Source organism: Amphiprion ocellaris, chromosome 23 (assembly GCF_022539595.1).
Source record: "Amphiprion ocellaris isolate individual 3 ecotype Okinawa chromosome 23, ASM2253959v1, whole genome shotgun sequence".
Lineage (NCBI taxonomy): Eukaryota > Metazoa > Chordata > Actinopteri > Pomacentridae > Amphiprion > Amphiprion ocellaris.
Genome location: NC_072788.1, coordinates 8,242,989 through 8,255,247, shown reverse-complemented (window position 1 = coordinate 8,255,247; position 12,259 = coordinate 8,242,989). Strand labels below are relative to the sequence as shown.

Here is a 12,259-nt window from a genome sequence, read left to right as displayed (position 1 = left end):
ACAGAGCAAAAGGATGAGTGTAAATGAATGGGACAGGGCACTATCCATCTCTCCGGGTCTGATCGATCACTAAGTGAACGGATCAGTTACATCCAACTTGTGTGTGTGTCAGAAAGCTTCAATACTGCACTGCCCTCGCTGCAAATGAGATCTCCCCCCTAATAGAGGGAGAGCAGAGATGCAGAAGTGAAAAAGAGTGAGGAAGAGGTAAAGGGAGAAAAATGACGGTGGGCAAAAATCGAGAGATAAAGCAGATGGTGGAGGAAAGATGGCTGGGAAAGTTAGATAAATGAAGCAGGGAGCGAGTTTGAGAGCACAACGAAATCATGTGTGTGCATTCGCGTGCATAGATTGTGGCTAAAAGTGGGAACAGAAGAGGCAAGGGGACGTAGAGGGCAGCAGAGTCAGCAAGCGATGGGGAGACGAGACAAAAAAGACAAGAGGCAGAGGTGGTGGAGAAGGTGGCGAGGAAGAGCTGTGACTGATAACATTGTCGTACTCAGGTTGCCTCAAGGGCAGACAAGACGGAGAGAAAGAAAGAGAGGGAATGAGACATAAAGAAAGAAAATGTGGAAATTTACAGAGCAGCCAGAGGCATAAAGGAGTATAAGATGGAAGGTGAGCAAGAATGGAGAAGGAGATAAAAATACAGAGGAGTAGCAGAGCAGGTAGAAGGATGGAAGGCAAGGAAACTACAGAGGGAGAAGAGGAGAGTTGAAGGTGTATGTAGGGATGATACAAGAAGAGATGTCAAGGAAAGCCATAGGAAAGCAAAAGACAATAAAAAAGAGGAAACAAAAATAAAGACGGCAATGGTCGAGGGGTGAAATCAGCTGTCTGACCCACAAGGATTAGCACAGAGCAGGATAAGCTGGTCGAGCTACAACTCTGCCAACTAGACATATTTTTAAGCGGCATTTCACTTTGCTGGAGTATTTTAACATTTTAGTATGCATGCCTTTACAGGAGCTCAGGAGCAGTCGGCTTCCAACATCGACTGCCCTGGGGACTGGCTGTCACTGCAGGCATTCGTGACTTTGTCCCCCACACACTCCTCCAACCACCCCTGCTGCAAGCGCTTCTTTTTTATTTTTTTTTAAAAACTGATGACACCAGACATAAGGAAATAACTATCTCTGGTACCATTGCTAAGCCGGAGTGTGTGCCAGAGGTATATATTTAGGTTTTGGAAAAAGATACCTGGCAGTCATTATCACTTTCTAGAATGACTCAGAGGCGCTGCACTGTTTAAAATTAAGCAGCAAAAAAGCAAAAAATTTATAACAAAAAGCAGGTTTTGCGAACACTTTAGTCGCCGCAGCCTGTTAACGCTGCTTTAAATGGGCACAAACTTGTCCTTCGGCTCATCCTATCAAGCCAAACTGCATTTCTCTCAATAACTAATACACCATTGGTTTAATGTTCTGCCCCAAACATCTTGTTTCAAAAGGAAATGCATGACATTAAGGCAATAATGACACCATTCATCGGAGCCCTAAAGTAATCCATATGTAATCTGTTCACATCATCTAAGAGGAATACTGCTTGTTTCAATCCTTCTCTTTGCTTTAAGTGAGAACATTTAGGAGATATAAAGTATAATCATTTCAGACACTTGGTTTCTTATCACTTTAAGACGGAGTGAAGGCTTTAAAACATCTTGGAAGTCGACCAAAGTGAACCAGGGCTGTTTTTTATATTGATGATGCCTCAGCATCTGAGCTGGATGGTAGACCCTCTTCATGCAGACAGAGCAAAGCTTGGATCTAATGGAAAATATCAAGCAGCAATTTGTGCCAACCTGTGATGTCTGTGTGATATATGGTTGTGCCTGCCTGTTACTCAAAGTATTAGGTTGCATATATTATGTATCGCTATATAATCACATCGCTCCAGGCTCTATAGATCGCTCCCGAGTAAAAATATCCCCGTCTTTCTCCAGCGATGTTACTTTCTGTCTCTGACTCACCATCTTTTTCTCTCCTCTCTTTGTGACTGTTACCAACAATCCCTGTCACTCTCTCTGTATCTAGGTTACAGTTGCTATAACAACTATTATGCATGCCAATCAGTAGCAGTGACTCATTTCTATAACTTATCATCACCACAAAATGTGTGTTTACTGGCAGATTTTCTTGTATGCGTTTACTGAGACCTACATTGCCGTCGAAATCAAGGCTGGTGACCCCATTTGATTCGCTGACCCTCAATCTGAAGAAAGCATCCTGTGATGTAACATGCTCTTACAGGTTTCTAGGTAACTGTTACTATGGGGACTGGCTGTGTTCAGTCTTTTGGGATGTTGTTGCTAGGCGATGAGCTGTAGTGGTGCGTGCTTCCAAGTGTATATATAAGAGGTGAAGTGAAAAAAGGGCGTCAACCATTTCTCGGGGTTTTTTTATTTTTTATGAAGCACCATGTGGCCATTTGTGCAGAGCGGTGCTTATTCAAGAGGCTTTGGCCCACACAAGTATGCATGTGAGTAGAACAAGCTTTCTGTCTGGTCAGAGTAGGTGGAAGACAGGAAGCCAGACACAAAAACACACTTCAGAGATCTCCTCTAAAACAATGTCTGACCAGGGCGGAGTGTGAAAACTAATGTTTGTCCTCCCTCCTCTCTCCAGGTCTGTGGATAGCCAGGCGTTCTACCATGCCTGTCCCCCCACCCCTCCATCCCCGCAGACAGAAACACCCGCCCCATACACACCTCCACCCCCAGCAGCGAGCAGCAGGCTCCACCTCCCCCTCCACCCTCCCTCCATCCACCCTTTCTCTGTCTCTTCTTCCCCCTCTTCTGGTCTCATCTTTGCCCTCCTCATCCCACCTCATCCACTGCGCCTGCCCCCGGGCGACCAAGAGAACCCTTCCAGACTCCGTCCCGTTCCCGGTGTTTCACTGGCTGACGCTGGTCACATGCTGCCTGCTGCCGTCTCTGATTGGAGCAGGGGAGACGTGGGGCGTGGTCTCGGCCTGTCCTTTCCACTGTGTGTGTCGAAACCTCTCAGAATCGCTCAGCACCCTCTGCGCCGACAAGGGCCTCCTGTTCGTCCCGCCACACGTTGACCGGCGCACGGTGGAGCTGCGACTGGCCGACAATTTTATAATGGAAGTGGGCGGAAATGACTTTGTCAACATGACTGGATTGGTTGATTTGACACTGTCGAGGAACACCATCCACCTTATCCGACCAATGGCCTTCGCTGACCTGGAGAGTTTGCGCTCTTTGCATCTGGACGGTGAGCAGACGCTGTATTTAGGGATTGACCAATATGTGGAAATCGAAAAAGGCTGATGACTAATATTTGGGACCAACACACGTTGAATGTTACGTTTTAACAGCATGTGATAGCAGAGAACCTGTCATTCATAACTAGGCTTCTTTACTAATAATGACTATAACAAAAGATGTACAGAGAAATAGGAGTGATTAAATTAGGATGTTCTCTGTTTATGTGGGATCGAGATTTATCAGTTTGTCTCCTGCAATTACGTCTGACCTTCATCAGAAAGAAAAAAAAAAGCCAAATATCGACCATGGTAATTGGCCATGCTGATAATTTGTCTATTCCTAATTGTACTAACAGACTTAAACTCCTTGGAAATCTGGAATAGGTTGAACTTACAGTCGTATTTGTTTATTATTTTGTCCAGGTAATCGCTTGACAACTCTTGGACCCAGGGACCTCGCAGGTTTGGTCAATCTGCAACACCTGATTGTCAACAACAACCAGCTGGTCAAAGTCTCGGTTCAGGCTTTTGATGACTTCTTACTCACACTGGAAGACCTCGACATGTCCTACAATAACCTCAGGAGGTAAAGCTTTTGTTCTGTTCTAATCGCCCCGCTCGCGCTGTGCATTCACACGATGTGCTTCGTTAAGTAGAAACACACTGCACAATCCTCCAGCGCTCAGGTTTCGGTCTCGAGTGTAAAAGCTGCAGACACAACTCACCTTCCAAAATTTCAAGGCAGAGTGGAAACAGCTTGTCTGATCACATAAGAGTCAGCAAAGACAATGAAGTGCTACCGGCTCGAACTGCTGAGGCTAGTGGGAGAGGACTAAAAGCTCAGGGAAAATGAATCAATTTTGATGAGGTTCTAATTTTCTTTGTCTTCGATTTGGTTACAATTTAAAAAGGGGCACGCCTGAGCTCCTGCCACTGCAAATGAGCGGATGCTGCTATAACTATTCTATATGGTTCATACCTGAGTGCACCGTGTCTTATTCTGCTCGTTTAGGACAATGGAGATTCTTACAGCATCACTATCTGTTCCTCTGGACTAAATACTAAGTCAGAACAATGATAATAGTCTCTATCAGGCCCCTATTCTCCTCTTTATAGTGTCCCACTTCGCTGATGAATTCAGCAGCATTTGGCTGTCGGTTCTGATTAAGATGTTTCATTTGTCTCCTCTACAGGAGCTCTCTGGCCTTTCTCCAACCTCCACCAAACCATAAGAAAAGTGCAGAGTTTTAATGAGGCATACATTAGCAACTGCTGTTTGCCCTGTTCTTGCAGGTTACCGTGGAGTCTCTACTGACCGAGTTTCTGCATCATAGATTCTTTTCAAGCTTTAAAAATACTCAACAGTGGATACAGGTTATGTCATATGAGATCTCTATGCAGGGAGGCCCAATTGTTATTCATGTTAGATCTGTAAAAAAAAAAAAAATTCACTTTCAAAGCAACTCTGGAACCTGAAGTGACTTCATGCATTAACTTTGTTGGGACACTGGCACTGAGCAAAGCAGCAAGGAGGGAAATTGTCAAATGTAGCTTTATCCGTTAAAAAATACGTTATTATTTGTTAGTAAACACTTCTGCACTGACTAAAATCTGATTCCTACTATGTATTAAGGTCTTAAGGTAAGATAAATGGAACAGAACAAAAAATTATTGTCAATAGTAATTTAGAGCATATCAAATCTCTACACTGTAGTAAACAAATAACAAAAAAACTGTGGAATAACGTAAAGTTTAAAAAATCAAAAACTGTGAAAATGAGGGCACATATCTGTAAAATGCCATTTTAGAAGATTCAAATACAGCTACACAGTGTAATTTTAGGGGTCAAACACTCTGAAAGAACAAATCATTGCGTAAAAGAGGCTGTGCATTTTTTAAAAAAAATTATGCAGTCAATACTTTTATTTTTCTTTGTGATTTCTCTTGTTATTATCGCTATTATCTCTATTTTAAATAGTTAAATTATTTACCATTTCCCAAACTGCAATAAACATAATTTTGCTTCAAATAACGGCAAACATCTGTAAATGGCAATATGTCTGGCTGTTCTGATAGAGCTAAAAAAATTAAAAAACATTTTTAAAAAGTCCAATCATGGTCACTGTTTGTAAAAACAGATTTTTGATGTGGGCATTATTTGCAGTTTGGGCCTGTTTTTTGATAGTTATCATGTAAATTAATACTCTTTTCTTTCTTTCTTTTCTTTTCTTTTCATTAGTTATTATCTACAATTTAACAAAACAGAGGACATCTTTAAAATAACAGTAAAATTACTGTTAAAAACTGTTAAAATACATACATTTTTTGTCTATGCTACAAAATCCTGCTTAATTCATTTATGCCTTCACAAACTACATCAAAAACAGTGGAATTCATCATGCTGCGTTGCTGCGCAAAGACAATTTACTACACAGACAAATATAGTGATCATCAGCTGTAACCATTTTTTTTACTCCTCCTTGAGTATTGGTTTTGAAATAACCAGTTCCATTTAGTTCATTATGCAAAGCAATATGTTCTTTGCTTTGAAATTTACATGCTATTGTGTGACAAGAAGTGGTGCCTCGTTCTTTTTGTACTCAGCTTTGAGTGTCTTCTAGTGATGCAAAGCAAATTTAACTCCTGTCAAACACACATTGTGTTAAAGGAAAAAACAGATAAACAAAAAGGCGAAATCAACACTGCACTGCCTTAAACTGATACTTGACGTCCTTCCTGTCGCCAGCTCCTACTTTTTAGTTTTCACTCGCTAATTGGTCTAAAAGATTGAATGACTGCACTTAAGGAATACTAAATGACTGTAGCAACGGGTCGCAGATGGGACTCGTGAAACCCAGAAAAAGTAAAGGATTGAGAAGGAAAATGAGCATCTGTTGTTGTTGTCCGTCATTGCTGTCACCATTAATTAGTATTTGCTTATTCACTTTCTCCTAAGAGGGACATAAAGTACTTGGAACATAAGGAATGAACTATGACTGATCTAATAGTGGTACTCTCATGCTTTAATCAGGTTAACGTCTTATCCTGTGTCACTGCATCCACAAGGGACACAAACCATTAGAGGGCTGAATCTGTCTTCACAGCTGCCATTGCTTTAAACAGATAATTCCCCCATTTCTCCTTTGTCCAATGAGCACAAAGTTTGCTAATTCCATTAATCTCATATTAATCACTCTAATATTCTTCTATTTTCTTGCTGCAGGGTACCATGGGAGTCGATTCAGAACATGGCCAGCCTGCACACTCTGAACTTGGACCACAACCTGATAGACCACATCGCCGAAGGAGTTTTTGGAGAGCTGTATAAACTAGCAAGGCTGGATATGACCTCCAACAGGCTCCGAACACTGCCTCCTGATCCTCTCTTTGCAAGGTAGCACTTAAGTGTTCGTCTTTTACATTTCTCTAAGGAGTGGCTTAGTGGAACTACATTGCCACAGAGACATCAATGTGGTTTTTAAGAGAGGGCGCTCTGGCACAGAAACACATCAAGATGATGTTAGTGCACAGACAGCGGAAAGTTTTTTCGCTACATTCACTATTTAATTGATTTTTAGATAACCATATGTGCAGTATGCATTCTCCACTAGAGCCTGTTTCACTCGTACCAGTCCACTGTTTGGAGCATGGGCAGCAGCTGGTACAATGGAAGAAACCAAGTCGTCTGTTCTGCTTTCTTTCTCTCCATTTTTTAAAGCAGTGATTTGTTTCACACACAAAACTATGACACATAATGTGTACCGATCAGCGATTTTTTACAGTGAAAACAAAACAAATGCTCTCAATTTTTGGTCAATGTGCAAAAATGGACAAACAAACAAATCACTGCTTCAATGCAAAGTCTTATTCAGTGATCTCTAGCATATGCAGAGTCAGAAGCGACAGCTAATGATCAGTAAAAGCTGCCTCTGTTGACTAGTTGCCCTGGTGTGAGGAATCTCGTTAAATTCAGTAATGTTGTGTATCAGTCTGTATTGTTATCTGACAATGGAAAGAAATGCAACAGCTGAGACAAACTACAAGCATCAAGGTCAAACTTTACAGAAAGTAAATCAAACAGTGCTAATGCAGCTCAGTAGATGTAACATTAGCGTTACTTTTAGGCTGGCAGCTTTCAAGCTGCTGTCAAATGGAATGAGTCAGTCGCAGGATTAATAATGGCTTCTCCATCTAAAGCTTCAACAAGAGAGAAGAAACTGTTGGATAAATGTATTAATGTTTTCTAACCATTTAGCGTCTCTTGTCAAGCTGAACCCAGACAGTGAACAGGATTTTAGTGAACAAGTAACATTAACTGGATTTGCTGAGGAAGAGTCTGTCTGTTGTGACACTGCAGAGCAAAGAGACACAGACACTGAGATTTTTTTCCATTTCTAATAACACCTGTAATAATAATAACCATGCACAAAGATGGCAATCACTGTCAAAGTGCTTAAAAGGTATGAAAATGACACAAAAAAGAGACTAAAATGTCACTGATGAAAACCAGAAACACATATTTACAGTTTTTGCTGGATTAAAACATTAATTTTGACTTGCGATAATACAATCTTTTTGTCAAAAGACTGATCCAAATCAACAACAGGTTCCAAAATGAATGCTGCTTACACATCCGTAACACCCACTTAATGGCAGGTCATGCATTTTCAGCTTTGGAAATGGAGACGACAAGTAATATGGAGGTTTAAAAGAGAGATCACTCACTGTAGATGTGTCAACTTTGCTTAAACTACATCAGAAATACCTCTCTCTACTTGTGACATGGCCTCGATCAACTTTCACTCTGTGCAGTTCAGATTTTAAGCAAACTGCTGAGGCGTTTCATGATTTCCGGCACAAATTGTCAAGTAAACGCATTGCAGGCTGCGACTGATGTGGTATCATTAACTACAAACTGAGCTGGAATTAGCTGTCAAAAAAACAAATTAATATTTCAAGTCATCATTTTGATTATAGTTTCAGCTTAACTTTTTTTTAGTTTATTTCTTACACAAGACTCTATGCACTCTAACATAAAGTCAAACCTGACTGCTTCCATAAACAGCCCCCTCAGTCCGCCATTCTTAAGATGATTTTTTTTCCCTTCTCTTCCAGTCTAGTTTTTTTCCATTATAGTTCAGGCTGAATGCGACAACTTAACAAGACACTGCCATTTAAATTTACCCACCTGTGCTTTTCTCTCTGTATGTAGCCATGTGAGCTGTGCTCCATATTGCTGCCTTCGACTGTCTCGGTCTTTTCTGCTTTCATTTTTCTCCATTGTTATTCTGTGCTGTGCCACCTGTTCCCTTTCTCAGTATAATTTGATGCTCAACCGGTGCCTCCTGCTGTCGCTGCATGCTACATATAATTATCACTTCGTTTTTTAAAAAAGGAAAGAAATAATCAAGTTAATTGAAGATTGTGGGTATTCCTGGCGCAGGAGCTCTTTGGAGGATTGTCAGGTCATGCTGGGATAACATGAGTTACCAAGTTTTGCACAAACTTCTTGCCGTCTTCAAACAAAAAGGTGATACCAAATACTAACATTTGTTGAAATCCACGTATATTTCGCTAAGATTCAACTTTTCACTCAAATTGCTTAGCTGACATTTTCTTTTCTAATGAAAATTCACATATAATTCAGGCTTTTGGACCACTGCTGCATTTCTTTATACAGTATGTGGTATTACAGCTACTGATTTTGGACTATTTTCCAGGAACTTTATGAGAAAGTAGATTTAATGAAGCCTTATGTTCTTCCTTGATATTCTCTATTATTCTAATTAACTTCAAGATGCTTAGAACAGCACAACACTGAACCTATGTTGGCTGCTCTTGTTGATCATTTTCAAAATGAACTTCTTTCTCTTATTTTTGAACTGCAAGTTCTTATAAACTTGCAGACATCAACATCTTACTTTTTACCAAAAAACTTCTCACATTCTATTAGACTCTTTCCTTGGAGTTGCTGCAATTTTGCAAAATGGGACAAAATTACCAAGAAGCTCAACCTTGAATCATAGTGAAAAAATGTTGATAAAAATGTTAACAAGATAGTTCTGCAATGTGGATTTTGGTGCTGAAGCTGCTCATTAACATGCTTAGATTTCTAACTGTACATAATGAGGTCTGTAGCGTTTGCTCAGATTGAACTAATTTCCATATACGAGTAAAAATGATCATAAATGTTGCATTTAATAACCTTTAAATGCAATAAGGCATACAAATGTGTGACCTGAATCATCTTCTACTATAATTTTCAGGTCTCAAACAGGTGCAATAAGTCCCACGCCCTACAATGCCGTCATAAGCCTGAATTTTGGGGGAAACCCGCTGCACTGCAACTGTGAGCTGCTTTGGTTGAGGCGACTTATCCGTTCAGATGACATGGAGACGTGTGCCACTCCGGTTCACCTGGCTGGAAGGTAAATGTCATCAATGTTTCAAATGTGGCGACTATCTCACCATCACCCGGGTTTAAGGCCAATTTGGTCTACAAGTTGTAACTCCAGACCTGTTTTACTACATATCCAATTAAGGGCCTCACATTTTGTGGAGTGGCGTAAAAAGTCACAGGACACGAAGGTCATGAGAACTGAGTATTGAAACACTGGTGTGATAGTTTGTCCTTTTTCTCATACCCCCGATTACCTCTCCCTGGAATTTCTAGTCTAGTCTAAATAAATGTGATTGAAACAAATGATTGAGGAGGAAAATGAGCATCTGCTGTTGTCGTCTGCCTCTGCTGTCATCAAGAATTACTCTTTGTTTAGTCCTGTTTACTAAATAGTAGCAGGGGGAAACTGTTCAAACCTATCTTTACCTTTAAATTAACAGACAAGAGCGCACAGATCTTTAGGTTAATATACTTCATTAATCTCCTCAACTCGCCTAAGAGGCATAGAACAAGATGAATTCTTGTCTTAGCCTGAAAAGGTGTTTCTGCTCCACCCCTTTTCTCACTCTCTCCTCTCAGCTTCACTCTTCTTCCCTCTCTTTGTTTTGCAGATATTTCTGGTCTATTCCTGAGGAGGAGTTTACATGTGAACCTCCACTCATCACACGTCACACCCACAAGCTGTGGGTGCTGGAGGGCCAGCGAGCCACGTTGAAATGCAGAGCCATTGGTGACCCGGAGCCGGTAGTTCACTGGGTGTCGCCAGATGATCGCATCATTGCAAACTCATCCCGGACCAGCTCCTTCAGCAACGGGACCCTGGATATTTTGGTAACGGTTGCCCGGGATGACGGGGCGTACACATGTATCGCAATAAACGCCGCCGGTGAAGCAACCGCCACTGTGGATCTGAAAATCATCCCCCTGCCTCACCGAGGTGGAGTAGGTGGAAACACGGGCAGCAACAACGTTAACACTCAGAACAATAGGAACGTGACCAATGGGATTTTACGGACCGATCCGGGCTCTTCGGATATCAGCACAGGAAAAAACGGAGGGATTAACAACGGCGTGGGACGTGGAGGAGAAACGGAGGATGGGAGAAAAAGTGGAGGGGAAGAGGATGAGGGCGACAGTGGGAGGGCCTCCGAGGTGGAGAGGGCTGACGGAGGAAGCATGGAGGACGACGAGGGGGACGAGGACGAAGGAAGGATGGTTGGAGTACAGGGAGTGACATCAACCTCGGCTCAAGTCCGATGGGATTTGGGGCGTTTGTCTACAGCTTACGTTGTCTGGATGTATCAGATACAGTACAACTGCACCGCAGATGAAACCCTCATCTACAGGTAAGTCAAAATTCTTTTACACTCCCTCTGCAAACAATTTCTGCCTCAGAAATGTTGCTTTAACAGGAGCTTAGATACTTGCAAATAGGGCATGTTATCAGCTTCTCCTCTGTATGCAGCTACAAGCCACTTTTGGCATTTTCACCAGTGACATCCTCCCTCTAAAGGTGAATCTTGTTTTCATGCAAAACCCTCTTAAATATTTATCCATTACAATGTGACACCTCAGCAGTGAAACTGTTCATCTTAAACATGGACAGGTAGATAGCTCAAGGGAAAGATGAATGCAGAGACAGATGAAAGGTTAGAGGGGCGATGGTAGTTAATAATTTATCTCCATCGCTGTATGACACTAAAACCCAACAGGTGGATATTCAGTGCATATAGATGAGTGCAGAACGAGAGGACAAGAGGATGAACATGGTGGGAATAAAGCAGATTTTGTACAATTTGACACAATGTGTCCTCGAACAGGAAAACATCTAGAGGCTAGTAAACAGTGTCTGACTCTGAATGCAACATAAGTCTACACAGGGGATGATCTAATGATGTTAGTTCGTGGGCGATCTTAATTTGGTAAATCTGCTGTTTAGTGAAATCCCACAGATCATGTGTTTCAATAAATACATAACGGACTTGTCCAAATCTTCCTACTACAACTGAACTAACCAAACAGATTATTGGCTGGATGAGAATTAGGATAGTGCTCACTTTGCATCTTGGAGGTTTAACTTGTTCTGCAATGAGAAAACAATTTGCAGCAAGCAGACAAAGAGAATTCTTATCAGAGACTTTGCATGCTGTGAATGTAGATAGCTGCTATTTACCCTAGTTGCTTAAGTTACCTACGTAAGCTCTTTTTGTTGCTGGGTTGACATTTCATTTAATGCCTCAGTTGATTCATTACACAGCAACTCTCTGTGCAGAAGATAATTTAAGATTTCTCTGCCATATTAAAGCTATCTTTATGGTTGATAGTGTTCAGTTAAAGTAGTTCTGTGCATCAATATTGTGCATTTTATGCTGTCGTTCTTGCTAAGGCGATGATTGTTACGATAAGCAGGGTTAGCTGAGGCTATACATTTGAGGGCAGTAATTTACTAATGTCTGGCAGCACAATGTCTGAATTATAAATGTTGCAACTTAACAGGAGGTTGCTCTCATGTTCCCTTCTGGGTGTTTTAATTTCAGAAATTATCACTGCTGTGTATCCGTGCAGCAAAGAACCATAAAGAATCATGTTAATATCCCCTTTTCGACTGAGTAAAGAAGCTGAACATCATTT

The 12,259-nt window shown here is 41.3% G+C and overlaps 2 protein-coding genes across 3 annotated transcripts in view; one reads left to right on the top strand and one right to left on the bottom strand.

Moving 5' to 3' along the window:
* The window catches only part of pcxb (pyruvate carboxylase b), a 332,924-nt gene that overhangs the window by 109,211 nt on the left and 211,454 nt on the right, over positions 1 to 12,259 (bottom strand). The gene's annotated exons all lie outside the window — the stretch shown is intronic.
* The window catches only part of LOC111578546 (leucine-rich repeat and fibronectin type-III domain-containing protein 4), a 44,148-nt gene that overhangs the window by 18,199 nt on the left and 13,690 nt on the right, over positions 1 to 12,259 (top strand). For both annotated transcript variants that reach the window (XM_035955216.2, XM_023285399.3), the window contains exons 3-7: positions 2,625 to 3,236; positions 3,652 to 3,814; positions 6,452 to 6,622; positions 9,495 to 9,656; positions 10,240 to 10,974. In XM_035955216.2, coding sequence (XP_035811109.2) covers positions 2,651 to 3,236; positions 3,652 to 3,814; positions 6,452 to 6,622; positions 9,495 to 9,656; positions 10,240 to 10,974 — 1,817 coding nt within the window. In that variant the 5' untranslated portion in view covers positions 2,625 to 2,650. The remainder of the gene's footprint in view (positions 1 to 2,624; positions 3,237 to 3,651; positions 3,815 to 6,451; positions 6,623 to 9,494; positions 9,657 to 10,239; positions 10,975 to 12,259) is intronic.